The following is a 15,893-nucleotide window of genomic DNA, read 5'->3' as shown; positions in this document are numbered from 1 at the left end:
GCCTCAGCTGAGCTTCCAGCTAAATGCAAGTACATTCAGTTGATACCTCATAGAGCAGAACTACTGAGCTGACTTCATCCAACTCACAGAATCATAATGAATAACAAATCATTGTTGCTTTAAGTCAATACGTTTAAAGATTTTTTGTTATCCAGTTGTAGATGAATTATACAGTCTGGGGGGAGAAAGGAGATAGCACACTGTTAGTTGCCTCATCAATATTCATCCCCAACTTCTTTTTCCTTTTTAGTAGGTCTCACCTCCCACCTGGAAGCTGAAAACACCTTTCCCAGTCACCTGGAAGCTGAAAACACCTTTCCCAGTATCTCTGGAAGCTACAGCACAGGCATGTTGCCCAATTCTAAACAATAGGACATGACAGGAGGTCTGCTGGGTGGGATTTTTGAAAATATTTTTTTTTTTGGTTAAGAAAAAAGAAATGCCCAAGGAAAACCTACAAATGCCCCTTCCATTCTTGCTTTTGGACATTTTTTGGGAGAGGGTATGATGCTTAGCACTCCTGCAGCCATCTCGGGGCCAACAATAGAATACTTGTTGCTACCTGGTGATAGTGAAGTAGAAAGCTACAAAGCTCTTGATTTCTAATGACATCATATGGGATGAACCAACCCAGGAACAGCCTGACTCTGGACCTCTTTTAACGTCAGAAATAAAATCTTATTTGTAAACCACTCTTAGTTGTACAGGTTGTTGACACAGGCACTGAAGTGCCTCCAAATGGTGATGAATAATAAGGCAAAAGTCAAAGACAGCAAGTCTAGTGCCAAATTTTTTGATGCCTATGGGTAAGAAGCTCAAGAAAGTGAGCTATTTTCTTTTTAAAATTTATTTTTATTTTTGTGGGTATATAGATGTATACATTAGTCAGCTATTTTCAGTAGTGAGAAGGGATGTTGCCACTTAGTATAATGCCTTTTTCATAGCTATCATAGAAACCATATATACATACAGTATAGAAAATGAGGATAGATTCCTGACTTAAACTGCCGATTTCATTTGTGTGCCTGTTTACACCTAATTTAAGACTCTACAATACAGCATTGCTAGCAATTACTGTGAGAATATTTCAAGCTCCCTATTTGCTGGAAATACATTTCATTTTTTTTGTTCCAAGTTTATGAATATTAGAACCTACCTAAAAAGGAGCTTTTAAAAACTTGAGGAAAGGAAAAGGGAGGGCCTACTTTTCTTGCCTGTGTTTTTTCTTGTTACTGCTGATTGAGATGCTAGAGATCATATTGGGTGAGATGTGTCTTAGAATACAGCTGAGCAATTCACTTTTAGCAGTTTCCATCTGAGTACAAAAAACTGGTATGTGCAGAAAACTTGATATTCTGACTTGGCGGGATTCTAGGATTTGTTCTATTTTTTTCTGTAATTGTTGTAGGGACATATGGCCCTGTACCTTTTGGGCAGCAGGAGCCAGAATAGCAGGAACATTCTGACAAAATTCCCACTCAGCATGAGAGGGAAGCAGTCCCCTTGATACACTGATGATGTGCCCAGTTAGCATTACAAGTGTTTGAGAGGTGGACACAACTAAAACTCACCTCACTCAAAATATATATTGACACGGAGAAAGTAAATACAATTTGCTGTTATTAACCTTTCTTCTCACCATTGAGACATGTTAAATATCTGAAATTAATAAAGGAATTAAATTTAAAAAGTTTACTTATCATGCATTCAACACATTTATTGAGCATCCGTTATATAAATGCACTGTTTTAGGCACAAGAGATAGAGACATAAATAAGCAGATTAAATCACTATTCTCAACTGAGGTACTAATCTGATATGAGAGGATACAGAAATAAGTAAACATTATAAATCAACTACATACTTTTACATGGTGTAAAGTGCAATTAAGAAAATATTATTGAATAGAGGTCAATTTTGGAATGGTTGGGCAGGGAAGACCTTCTGAGGTGACAAGAAGTTGGCCTGGGCACCATGCGGAGCTCTGCCATGGTGAAAAGCGTTCCAGACAGAGTAGACAGCAACAGCAGAGGCCCTGAATGAGAATGCACTTGGCTTATCTGAAGAGTAGAATGAAGGCCAGTGTGGTAGGACACATACTAATAATAGAAGAAAACTGATAGAAAAGAGGGTTTGAGCAGGTGGGCAGGAATTGGACAACATGGTGTCTCATATGTCATAATAGAAGTTTGGATTTTATTCTACCTGCAGTGAGAAGTTCTTAATAAAAAAAAATTCTATAAACTGGAGTTTGAGAAAGAACTATGTTGATGATAGCATAAGCCCGCAATCATTTGTCACATAAACTCCAAACTTCAGCAGAGACTCAGGGAGATCAAAGGGACTACCACAGGATTACCCACTGGCTAAAATTCAGATCCATGGCAGTTGGTTCTGACTGGAATTAGACTTCCTTGTCTGTTGCCCTCATTGCAGTGGGTCTGAATGTCTCTGTTGGCTGCGAATTTTTCTCCATCTGTGGCACTGAGAAGGTGGCCCAGACTTCCAGAGTCTGTCTCATTGGCCTATTACTTGGGGATTTGCTGCCCTTCTTCTGGAAGTTTGGGTATTTGTTTTCAGAGCATACTTAAAGGCCTCCTGAAAGCAATGTTAACAATAGCAGGATGTATTTTACAGTCTTCTACTCAGACTTGGATTTTTAAGAACCAGGGATGGAGACTGTGTTTCCAGATCTAGTCAAATCCCTTCCAAACATAAAGCAACAAAGTGCCTTTTAAACTAGGACCTGTACTGTTTAATGCTCTGGAAACAAATACCCAAGCTTCAGCCAAAGGAGGGAAAGCTATGTTCAGGAAGCTTCCTGAAAGTTTTTTGAAAGCAATTTTCATGCATTAGTATTTTACATATATATATATACACATGAATCACTAATGAGACAATTGATCTTCAGGAACTAACGTGAAATAATTGGGGTATCTTGGTATTATTGTTATAGATAAATGTTGAAGAAGTTCATTCTTTCAGATATTAATTGAGCACTTACTGTGTACTAAGAACTGTGATAGATACTGGGGATTTAATGGTGAACAAGATAAATTCTCTGCCATCAAGGAGCTTATATTCTAACAAACTTAAAATTTACTGAGTGTTCTCTGTATTTCAGTATTGTTACTAAGTACACTAACTTAGTGGGGAAGCTAGACAATAAACAAAGAAGTATGTAATAAGAATTAATAGTAAGTGCTGTAAAGAATACTAAAGCAGGTTATGGTAGAGAGATTAATGGCAGCCTGAAGATGTCCATGTTTCAATCCCCAGAACCTGTGAATATGTTACCTTACATAGCAAAAGAGGCTTTGAAAACATAATTAAGGGTTATCTGGGCAGGCCCAATGTAATCATAAGAGTCCTTATCTAAGACGGGGGACAAAGGTCAAAGACAGAGGAAAAGAGACGATTTAAGGATAGAAGCAAAGAGGAGAGATGTTAGATTGCTGGCTTTGAAGTTGGAAAAAGTGAACATGAGCCAAAACAAACAAAACAGAACAAAACAAAATCCACAGGTGACCTTTAGAAAAGGGGTCCCCAGTCTCTGGGCCATGGACCAGTACCTGTCTGTGGCCTGTTCGGAACCAGGCTGCCCAGCAGGAGGTGAGTGGTGACTGGTGGACAAGCAAGTCTTACCACCTGAGCCCTGTCTCCTGTCAGGTCAGTGGCAGCATCAGATTCTCATAGCAGCCTGAATCCTACTGTGAACTGCACATGCAAGGGATCTAGTTTGTGCTCCTTATGAGAATCTAATGCCTCCAAAATGCTCACCCCTCCAAACTGCCCCCATCCGTGGAAAAACTGTCTTCCACAAAACCAGTCCCTGGTGCCAAAAAGGTTGGGGACCGCTGCTCTAGAAGCCAGAAAAGAGGAGATATATTTTCCTCTAGAGCCTACAGAAGGAATATATAGGCCTGCTGGCACCTTGATTTTAGTCCTGTAAAACTGATTTTGGATTTCTGACCTCCAGAAATGTAAAACAATGCATTGGTTTTGTTTCAAGTCACTAAATTTGTGGTAATTACATACAGCAGCAGTGAGAAATGAATACACAGGTTTACAGGATGGTGAATTATGGAGGGTGCTCAGGAATGGCCTCTTTGAGGTGGTGGCCTTTAAACAGAAAAATGAGCAAAGTGAAAGAATGAACCATCTGGTGAGGAGAAAAGCATTCCAGTCAGAGGGAACAGCAAAAGCGAATGCTCTGAGAAGGGATTATTCTTCTCAATGTGTTTGAGGACTGGCAAGAAGGCTTTGTGTGAATGAGCAAGGGGAAAAAGTTAGTAGGTGATCTCGGAGACATAGCCAGGGTCCAGATTATAAAGGACCTCTCGCCTTGCTAAGCATTTTGACTTTATTCCAAGAATAATGGGAAGTCAATGGAAGGTTGTGAGCAGGGTTATATGCTCTCGTTATTTTTTAAAGGCACAATGTAACTCCAAAATGGAAAATTGGCTCTGGGCTGGAGGTGCCAGCACAGGGGAAACGGAAAGCAGAGAGCTGGGTTGGGAGAGCGGAGACTGAAGTTGTCCAGCTGAGGGGTGCAGAAGTGCAGACTGCAATGACAGCAGGCAGAAAGGACTATATGTTCTAGACAGAATGGACAGGATTTGCTGGTAGATTGGATTGAAGGCATGAGACAAAGGAGACATGGATGATATCAAGGATTTTGATACTACAGATTTGAAACATTCTGAGAGGGACAGGTTTGTGATGGAAAATCATGAGTCTGGTTTTAGAAGCTTATTGGACAGCCAAGTAGAGATGTCAGGTTGGCAGCTGGACATAATACCTAAAGTTCAGGAGAGTGGTTGGAGCTGGTGACATCATTTGCAGAACCCTAGATGGTACATAAAGCACGGGACAGTGTGTGGATAGATCCTAAAGAGAGCCCTAGGGCACTCCAGCCCTGGAAGAAGGCAGCTTATCAAAAGAAAAAGAAAGAAAGAAGGAAACACAACTCTTATTACTTCCATCTTCAGGACAATTCAAAGCCAGTGTTTTTGACTTCCTGGCTTGAGTGAAGCTTGAAAAATGGCAACTTGCCCCTTTGCAAAGCTCCTAAGGAGTAGCCATTGGCTTGGCCTGTTTGCACTGGCTCTGGGTGAGCTTTTAAAATGCCAGTGAGCTCTAATTGTGTTGATTGCCTAACAGCTGTGAATACAAGATGCTGACTCCAGAACTGCAACTCATTCTGCGAAGGGCACCGTCGTTTTCCCTCTAATGACTGCTGAACAGAGCCACCTGAAGCCTGCATGGGCTTAGCAGCAGCTGCACTTCTGCTTTAAGAAATAGCTCACTGCAGTCAGATCAAACTGAAGTTCTTCCTTGCTTTTCCTCGAAGCTTGGGTACTTATTGTCGGAGCATTAAACAGTAAGAGTCCTAGCTTAACTGGTGCACAGTGCTTTATGTTTGGTAGGGATTTGGTTAGGCCTACAAACCGTCTGAGCTAAGAACCTTGAGAAACTCCTGCTATAGTTAGCTCTTTCTGTGACTTTGCAGTGTGACCAGGAATGAGGACAGAATAAGAATTTGCTGCCTCTATGATAGAACTGTTTAGGCACTAGAACACTGGAACTAGATCTACAACCCTATGAATTTAATTTCCTCTTCAACTCCCCTACTCCTTCTTTTCAATATGATGATAATGACCTTGTTAAAAACAACAACAACAACAACAAAAACCTTCTGCTTTACTTCCCACTCTGCTCCTCTTCCCAGGGACTCACTTTCTTCCTGACTGCTTCCCCATTACAAGTACTCAGCTCCCTGTTTTATCACCCTGCTTAGAGCAGCCATTATCAGCCTTGGCTGAACATTGGAATTACATGGGAACTTTTAAAAATCCGGAAGTCTGGGTCTCGCCTCCAGAGATTCCAGCTTAATTGTCTTGAGTGTGGCCTGGACATTTGGGTTTTCAAAAGTTCCCTATGTAACTTTAATGTGCAACCACAATTGAGAATCACTAGCCTCCAGACTCTCTGTGTTATCAAAATTAATGAGCAGCTGATTTTAGAAATCTCAGTTATCAGGAGAAAAGGGTGAACCCCCCCAGGGCTCTTCTCCTTTTCCAGGTGACACTTCTTTATGGCAGTGCGTGAAAGTGAAGCCCTGCTGCTTGTAATCTCCCTCAAGGGAGTGCAAGATCCAGGCAAAGACAAGACTGCAGAGGCGCTACCTTGGGGGAAAGTAGGACCCTAAATACTTACACCTGGAGGCACTTACCTTTAATACTGAATTTGTCAGATGCAAATTTGTCTATGCAAACCAGGGCCTTATCTCTAGCTTCCCCTCAGGGGTTTTGGGAAGTGCGCTAGTACTCTGAAACAGGGTTGTAAAGCATCACCTCTGCTCTCCAGGGAACCCTCTGGAAAGGAGGTGGAAAAACAGAGGCTTCCACCCTTGCAACTCTAAGTGTGTTCCTTGGCCAGTGGGATCCATCACCTAGTATTTTCTTAGATTGTGGTATCTGGGGGCCAGTCCCACACCTATGCAATAAGAATCTCCATTTGAACAAGATGCCCAAGCGATTATATGCAAGTTTAAGATTGAGGAGGGCTGGTTTAACTCGAGGGTAACGAAAAGTACGAAATCGTACTTTGCAGGAGAAGCTAGGCGGAGGGAGCCACTTATTCTTCCTCTTGCAGCTGGGTCTTTTTGTGGTGAGTGGCGAAGCGGAGAGGCTGGCAGGCCAGGGTGCTGGACTGGGTCAGGCGCGGCCCCGCCTCCCTCCTGGGTCCCTGCCCTGCGCGCCGTTGCTGTGGCAGCGCAGGACGCGGCTAGAGCTGGGGCTGCCGCGCCCTCCACCTCCTTCTCCAAAGGCCTCCCCGGACCCCTGGCTCGGGCCCAGCCTGCGACTCCGCCATGCCCTGGAGGAGGCGCAGGAACCGGGTGAGTGCCCTGGAGGGCGGCCGGGAGGAAGAGGCGCCCCCGGAGGCTGCCGCTGTGCCTCCGGCGCTGTTAACGTCCCCGCAGCAGACGGAGGCGGCGGCCGAGCGGATTCTGCTCCGGGGCATCTTCGAGATCGGGAGGGACAGCTGTGACGTGGTGCTGAGCGAGCGAGCACTGCGGTGGCGGCCCATTCAGCCCGAGCGCCCGGCGGGTGAGTGCCCGGCCCCAGGCGTCTTCGCCTCCCTCCGCGTTTCCTCCCTCTCCCCGGCCCAAGGCCTGCACCCACGCGCTTTTGCTCCACCCTCCCCTTTTCTCTCCTACCCTCCCCGTGCTCTCCTCACTGCCCGGACGTGTTACCGAGTCCCCAAGTCGCCGCCTCCTCCTTCCCAACCGGGAACTCACGCCTCTCGCCCCACCCCAGAACCCCCAGGGATTCTTTCGCTACCTAGCCTTTTCCCGCCTCCGAGACCTTCCCCGGACAAACGTCACACGCAGCTTTTGCTCAGAGTCCCAGCAGAAAATCTTGAGCCCCAAAGGGGAGGTAATTTACAAATGTGAGAAGGTCAACTACTCCTCCCCTCCAAGTTGAAAAAGTTTTAATCCATTAACTTTGATGGTACATTGAAACTATAAACATCTTACAGATTATGCCTACACAAGAGTTCTGAATCCAACTCTCATTTTGCTGACTTGAAAATGTAACTCCAGAGTTTTGGGAGTGTTTCTGGATTTTTTTCTGCTCCTCACCTTCCTTGCCATTGTCTAGAATTAAGACTTCTTCAGGCTCGGTCTAGAAACTTTTGATTTTTAATATTGACCCTAGATTATTGGATCGCAGTTTTGCGATGCTTAGTTACGTCAAGCGGTTTGCTTACGTTTGCCTTTTATTGACTTAAAATTTTAGTTACCTAAAAAAGTTATAATGCTGTAGTTTACAACAAATACTTCGAGTCTATTTTCACGTCTTAGTCAAATAGCCTTATAGACTTAACAGATATTTTATAAAGACCATTTTACAAGTCTTATAAGTAGACTTTCATATAGTCTTATTTCTAAGTCCAAACTCGAGAAATACTCCCCATTGTTGAATTAGCTTAGATGTGAGTGGTGAAAGACAGATGAAATGGGGAGGAACTACATCAAGGTTACTCTACTTGCAAGGAGATGACTTGGGGGAAACGGAATTTGGTATTCAACCTCTTTTAGCCAAATACAAATTAATGAAATTTAAAAAATTGCCTTCCCCTGTTGGAAAACAAGACACAGTGTGCTATTTATGTTACAGAATAGACTCACTGTCTTAAAGTCTTGCTCAAAAGTCTAACAAAATGAAACCAACTAGCCAGGGATTCAGCACTGGTTGCGATTGTGAATTCTGCCTGTGCTGCATGTGCCATGCTCGCTCATTTCACGAAAACAGTCTTTGACCTTAAAGTGTTTTCAGGTGTTTTAAAAACCAAGGTGTAGTATTTTCTTGAACCTTTTAAGTTAAAAGCTAGGGATATAGCCATGGAATTATTTGTAAGTCTTTCAGGCAATTCGAGTTATGCAATATAGAAGTTTATAATTACAGTTTGGATTAGCCCAAAGAGCCAATTTAACCTACAGTGCAGCTGAAATACTATAGAATTAAAATGAGACATTGTGCAATGAGAGGTCATACAAACCAATGTTGCAGTATTTGTGTACAAAAAAAGCAAACAATGACATGAGAAAAGAAATGCTGTTTTATATTGAGTGGTGATTAAGGTTAAATAGGTTTAATTCGTGCACCCCTGGCAGTAGAGTTCTAAAATACATCTTGACAGATTTGTAACTTTAAAGATTGCAAGTACTGATTCTTTGTTTAATTATGCCCTAAAACCATTTGGTGGTCTTTTCCTTCATACAGGTGTACCCTTTTTCTTTGTAATTAATACCTGGTATTCAAACCACTTTGGGCCTCTAAAATTGGGGGCACAGAAGCCTAGAGCCTTAGTAAGTACTTCTGTTTATGGAAGAAACCAAGAGATGTTTTATTTAGGTAAAATATAGCCAGGGGTGGTGGTGTGTCCCTGTAATCCCAGCTACTTGGGAGGCTGAGGCAGGTGAATTGCTTGAACCTGGGAGTTGGAGGTTGCTGTGAGCCGAGATCACGCCACTGCACTCCAGCCTGGGCAACAAGAGTGAATCTCCATCTCAAAAAGCACAACAAACAAACAAAAACAAACACTGGGAAATAAGAAGGAGATATTAAGAGATGATATATTTAAATGCTAGAAATACTCTGTTGTTGAATAAGCTTAGATGTGAGTGGTAAAAGATTAAATGGAAGAGGGAGCTACATCAAAGTTACTGTACTTGGGAGGACACGATATGGTAGGATGTGGTGGGGGGAGAGCATGTCCATTGCTAGTTGGCAAGTGACTGGCTGCCTCAGAAAAGGATGAGGGTGGGTAGGGGAGATCACTGGAGATTATTAGAACATACGTATGTTTTCAAGACTGCTTAGTTTTTAAACCTCATAGTACTTTGTTTTCACTGATGAAATAAAATACTATGTGATCATTTTCTAATTTTCCATCTTGAGTAATAAGCAAAGACATTAATGTATTTTATGAAGGCTCTGACTGCCAAAATTGGGACAAATTGATGGTCTTGTTGGCAGGGTAAATGAGCATAACTGTAGTAATTGTAGTTCTTTTTATTGGGTTCAGGGATGACCTGGAATAATGGATGTGTTATTACCCTTCCCTGCAGAAGTGAGGCTTTTGAAAAGAGGCTATAAGTCAATTTGGGAGGCACAAAGTATCAGCGCTTTTTGGGGATTTTTTTTTTTAAGTAGAGAAATATTTTAAATGTGTGATATAAAGTTATGCATGTGCTTCTTAAGCACATTAACTCAACCAGATCCAACAGCTGGTCTAATAACTTTTTAATTGTTTAAAAAAATTTTAATTGACACATTGTAATTGTATATATTTATGAGATACTATTTGATGTTTTGATATTTATGTTGTACAATTATCCAATCAAAGTAGTTAGTGTATCCTTCACCTCACACTTTCATCATTTCCTTGTGGGTTAGAACATTCAAAAGACTCTCTTCTGGTTATTTTGTAATATATAGTATTTTACTGTTAACCATAGTCACCATACTATGCAACAAAACACCAGAATTTATTCTTCCTACCTAGTTGTAACTTTGTGTCTTTTGACTAACCTCTCTCCATCCTTCCTTCTCCCCTCCCCTTCCCAGTCTCTGGTAACTATTCTAATCTCTGCCTTATCTATATCAACCTTTTATAATAGAAAAAGATTCTACATGTGAGTGACATGTGGTATTTGTCTTTCTGTGTCTGGGTTACTTCTCTTAACATGATGTCCTCCAGGCTTAGCATTCACAATTGACAGGACTTTATTTTTTAATGGCTGACTAGTATTCCATTATGTTTCTGTATCACATTTTCTTTATTCATCCATTGTTGTACGCTTAGGTTGATTCCATATCTTGGCCATTGTGAATAGTGCTGCAGTAAACATGGGATTGCAGATCTCTTCAACATACTCATTTTATTTCCTTTGGATGCATACCTGGTAGTGGGATTGCTGGATCATATGATACTTCTATTTTTAATTGTTTTAGGAACTTCCATGCTGTTTTCCGTAATGACTGTACTAGTTTACAATCATACCACCAGTGTGTAAGTGTTCCCTTTTCTCCATATCTGTGTCAATACTGATTTTCTTTTGTCTTTTTGGCAATAGCCATTCTAACTGGAGTGAGGTGTATCTAATTGTGGTTTTGATTTGCATTTCCCTGATGATTAGTGATGTCAAGTATCTTTTAAATGCACCTGTTGATCATTTTTATGTCTTCTTTTGAGACCTATCAATTAAAGTCGTTTGCCCATTTAAAAAATCAAGTTGGCCAGGCACAGTGGCTCACGCCTGTAATCCCAGCACTTTGGGAGGCCGAGGCGGGCAGATCACGAGGTCAGAAGATCGAGACCATCCTAGCCAACATGGTGAAACCCCGTCTGTACTAAAAATACAAAAATTAGCCGGGTGTGGTGGCACATGCCTGTAGTCACAGCTACTTGGGAGGCTGAGGCAGGAGAATTGCTTGAACCCAGGAGGTGGAGATTGCAGTGAGCTGAGATAGTGCCACTGCACTCCAGCCTGGTAACAGAGTGAGACTTCATCTCAAAAAAAAAAAAAAAAAAAAAAAAAAGGCATTATTATTTTATCTGTTGAATTAAGTTTCTTATATATTTTGGATTTTATCCCTTTGTCGCATGTATAGATTGCAAATATTTTTCTCCCATTCTGCAGCTCTTTTCACTTTAATAGTTTTCTTCAAGGTGCAAAGTTTTTTAGTTTGATGTAATCTTATTTTGTCTGTGCTTTTGAGGTCTTATTTTAAAAATCCTTGCTCAGCTCAGTGTCGAGAATAATTTCCCTTTTTTCTTGTAATTTCATAGTTTTCAAGTTTTACATTTTAAATCTTTAATCTATTTTTATTTTTGTATATGGTGAGAGGGAGGGGTTTAATCTCATTCTTCTGCATGTGAATATCTAATTTTCCTAGTACCATTTGTTGAAGAGACTGTCTTTTTCCCAGTGCATGTTCTTGACATCTTAAAAAATCAGTTGGCTGTTGTAGGTGCAAAAATTTATTTCTGGGCTTTCCATTTTATTTCATTGGTCTGTCTGGTTTTATGCTAGTACCATGCTGTGTTAATATAGTTTTATCGTATATTTCGAAGTCAGGTAGTATGATACTTCCAGTTTTGTTCTTTTTGCTCAGGATTGCTTTGGCTATTTGGGTTTTTTTTGTGGTTCTACATGAATTTTCAGATTGTTTCATTTCTGTAAAGAATGGTGTTGGTATTCTGATAGCAATTACATCAAATCCGTAGATCACTTTGGGTAGTATGGCCATTTTAACAATATAATTATTTCAATCCATGAACTTGTACTATCTTCCCATTTATTGATGTGGGAAGATAATTTCTTTCATCAAAGTTTTATACTTTTCAGTGTAGAGATTCTTTCACTTCCTTGGTTGTTTATTTCTAGGTATTTTTTTTTAAAAAAGTACTATAAATGGAATTGTTTTCTTGATTTTTCACATAGTACAATATTAGTGTATAGAAATGCTACTGATTTTTACATATTGATTTTGTGTCTTGCAACTTTACTGAATTCTAACAGTTCTTTTGTGGAGCATTTTGGGTTTTGTATCTATAAGATCATATCTTCTGCAAACAGGGACAGTTTGACATGCTTCTTTCTAATTTGGATGCTCGTTGCTTCTTTCTCTTGCCCAGTTTATCTGGCTAGAACTTTCAGTAGTATGTTGAATAGAAATTGTGTAAGTGGCCATCCTTTTCTTGTTGTTGATCTTAGAATTGATCTCGTTATTGGTCTTTTCCCATTCAGTATGATGTTAGCTGTGGATTTGTCATATGTGGCCTTTGTGTTGAAGTACAAACTTTCCATACCTAATTTGTTGGGTTTTTAATCATGAAATTATGCCACATTTTGTCAAAGGCTTTTAATGCATCTATTAAAATGATCATACAGTTTTTGTCTTTGTTAATGTGTATCACATTTACTGCTTTGTGTATGTTAAACCATTCTTGCATGCCTCGGATCCCAGTGATGAATCGCACTTGAATGTAGCAAGTTATCTTTCTAATGTGCTGTTGGATTTGGTTTGCGAATATCTTGAGAATTTTTGCACCTGTGTTCATCAGGGATATTGTACTATAGTTTTCTGTGTTGTATTGTTATCTGATTTTGGAATTAGGGTGATGCTTGACTCATGAAATGAGTTTGGAAGTATTCCCTTTGCTTCAGTTTTCTGAAATATTTTGAGAGGAATTGATATTGGTTTGTTAAATGTTTGGTTGAGTTCAGCAGTGAAGCCATTAGTTTCTGGGCCTTTCTTTGATGAAAGACTTTATTACTGATTCAATTTCCTCACTTATTATTGGTCTGGTCAGATTTTATGTCTTCCTAATTTAATCTTGATAGGTTGTATGTGTCCGGGACTTCATTTTTTCTATGTTATCAAATTTGATGAAATTTGTTGAAAACCAACTCTAAATTTTGTTCATCTTTTGAAAGTATTTTTAGTCTCTATTTCATTTATTTCTCCTCTGAGTTGAATTACTTCCTTACTTCTACCAAACTTGGGGTTAGTTTGTTCTGTTCTTTTTTTTCTTTTTTTTTGAGATGGAGTTTCACTCTTGTTGCCCAGGCTGGAGTGCAATGGTGTGATCTCGGCTCACTGCAACCTCTGCCTCCTGGGTTCAAGCAATTCTACTGCCTCAGCCTTCCTGAGTAGCTGGGATTACAGGCATGTGCCACCACACCTAGCTAATTTTCTATTTTTAGTAGAGACGGGGTTTCTCCATGTTGGTCAGGCTGGTCTCGAACTCCTGACCTCAGGTGATCTGCCCGCCGTGGCCTCCCAAAGTGCTGGGATTACAGGCATGAGCCACCATGCCTGGCCGATTAGTTTGTTCTTGATTTTGTAGTGCCTTGAGGTTCATCATTAGGCTGTTTGTCAGAAATCTGTTGTCTTTTTTGATATGGGCATTTATTACTATAAACTTACCTCTTAAAACTGCTTGTGCTATGTTCTGTAGGTTTTGTTATGGTATATTTTCATTCTCACTTGTCTCAAGAAAAATTTTAATTTCCTTTTTAATTTATTCATTGACCCATTGGTTGTTTAGGAGCATTTTGTTTCCATGATTTGTGAAGTTGTCAGTTTTTCTCATTGTTGATTTCTAGTTTCTTTCTTTTCTTTCTCCTCCCTTCCTCCCTTCCTCCCTTCCTCCCTCCCTCCCTCCCTTCCTCCCTTCCTCCCTTCCTCCCTCCCTCCCTCCCTCCCTCCCTTCTGTATTGCTTTGTCTCCCAGGCCCAAGTGCAGAGGCACGATCTTGGCTTACTGCAATCTCTGCCTCCTGGGCTCAAGCAATCCTCTCATCTCAGCCTCCCAAGTAGCTGGGACTACAGGTGTGTGTCACTGTGCCTACAGGTGTGTGTCACTGTGCCTGGTTAAATTTGTTTTTTGTTTGTTTGTTTTGTTTTGTATGTTTAGTAGAGATGGCTTTCACCATTTCGCCATGTTGCCCAGGCTGTTCTCAAATTGCTGGGCTCAAGCAACCTGCCCACCTTGGCTTCCCAAAGTGCTGGGATTACAGCCATGAGCCACTGCACCTGGCCTGATTTCTAGTATTATAACGCTGTGGTCAGTAAAGATACTTGATATTATCTTAATCTTTTAAAATTTGTTAAGACTTATTTTGTGGCCTAACATGTGATCTCTCCTCAAGAATGTTGCATGTGCATTTGAGAAGAATGTGTATCTGCAGCTGTTGGACGGAATGTTCTGTAAGTGTCTGCTAGGTGCATTTGGTCTATGGTGCAGCTTAAGTCCAATATTTCTTGATCTCTCTGTGTGTGTTTGTGTATGTATGTCTAGATAATTTATTCATTATTGAAAGTGGGCTGTTAAAGTCTCTTACTATTATTGTATTGGAGTTTATCTCTTTAGGTTGAATATTTGCTGTATGTGTCTCGGTACTTAGGTATTAGGTACATGTATGTTTATAATTGTTATATCCAGTTGTTGAATTGATCCCTTTATCATATTATGACCTTCTTTGTCTCTTTTTACAGTTTTTGATTTAAAGTCTATTTTGTCTGATATGAGTATTGCTACTCCTGCTCACTTTTGGATTCTAATTGCATGGAATATCTTTTTCCATTTCTTCACTTTCGGTCTGTCTTTAATGGTGAGGTAAGCCTCTTTTAGGCAGCTTGTAGTTGAGTTTTTTTTCCAGTCCTGCAGCTACTTTATATCTTTTCATTAGATAATTTATTTACATTCAAGGTTTTTATTGATAAGAACTTATTTCTCCCATTTTGTTACTTGTTTTCTGGTTGTCTTGTAGATTCTCAGTTCTTTCTCTCTTGTTTACCTCTGTGGTTTGGTCATTTTCCTTCTATCTCTTGTTTATGTATCTGTTGTAATTGCTTTCTTTGTGGATACCATGGGGCTAACATAAAAAGTCTTGTAGTTATAATAAACTATTTTAAGCTGATAGCAAGTTAACTTTGGTCACATAAAAATACTCTAGACTTTTTTCCTCCGCCATCCCTAATTTATATTTTTGTTGCCTTTATTTCTTTAGTATGTGTTCCCTAGCCATTGTAGCTGTTGTTTTTGACCAGTTGTACTTTAAACCTTCATCTAGAGGATCGACAGGTTTACATAGTAACATGATATCACTGGGGCATTCTGAGTTGGATTTATACGTTTACCTCTATTGGTGAGGTTTATATTCTCACATGTGTTCATGATAGTTATCATTTTTTCATTTACAGCTGTAGCACTCCCGTAAACATTTCTTGTAAGGCTGGTGTAGGGGTGAATTTCCTCAGCTTTTGTTTGTCTGGGAAGGCCTTTATTCTCCTCCAGGATAGTTTTGCTGGATATAGTATCTTTTGTCCTTGGCTGAGACTCGTTTTTTTTGTTCTTTTAGCATCTTGAATAAATTATCCCTTTCTCTCCTGGCATACATCAGTAATTTAAGGTTACTGATGAGAAATCTACTGATAGTCTAATTAGGATTCCCTTACATGTAACTTGATGCTTTTCTCTTGCAGATTTTAAAATTCTCTGTCTTCAACTTTTGACAGTTTGACTATAATGTGCCACAGAGAGAATCTTTTTGGGCTTAATCTAATTGGGAATCTTTGTGGTTCCTTCATCTGGATGTCTATATCTCCCCCAATATTTGGGAAGTTTTTAGCTATTATTTCATTAAATAGGTTTTCTGTGCCTTTCTTCAACTTTTCTCCATCTGCCAGTTCTATAATGCAAAAATTTCTTTGCTTAGTTTTTTTTAAACTTTGGGTTATTTCACAAAACCTATTTTCAGATTTTGAAATTCTTTCTTCTGCTTGATCTGGTCTATTCTCGAAGCTCTCA

The 15,893-nt window shown here is 40.1% G+C and overlaps 1 protein-coding gene across 4 annotated transcripts in view; it reads left to right on the top strand.

The window, feature by feature from the left end:
• Positions 1–6,761: 6,761 nt before the first annotated feature.
• The window catches only part of CERKL (ceramide kinase like), a 119,308-nt gene continuing 110,176 nt past the window's right edge, over positions 6,762–15,893 (top strand). The window contains exon 1 of one of the 4 annotated variants that reach the window (XM_016950127.4): positions 6,762–7,112. In XM_016950127.4, the coding sequence (XP_016805616.1) occupies positions 6,875–7,112 (238 nt within the window). In that variant the 5' untranslated portion in view covers positions 6,762–6,874. The remainder of the gene's footprint in view (positions 7,113–15,893) is intronic. The other 3 variants (XM_063790622.1, XM_016950128.3, XM_016950129.4) reach the window with 3 other exon arrangements.

This window comes from Pan troglodytes, chromosome 13 (genome assembly GCF_028858775.2).
Source record: "Pan troglodytes isolate AG18354 chromosome 13, NHGRI_mPanTro3-v2.0_pri, whole genome shotgun sequence".
NCBI lineage: Eukaryota > Metazoa > Chordata > Mammalia > Primates > Hominidae > Pan > Pan troglodytes.
This window is presented reverse-complemented; position numbering and strand designations above follow the sequence as displayed.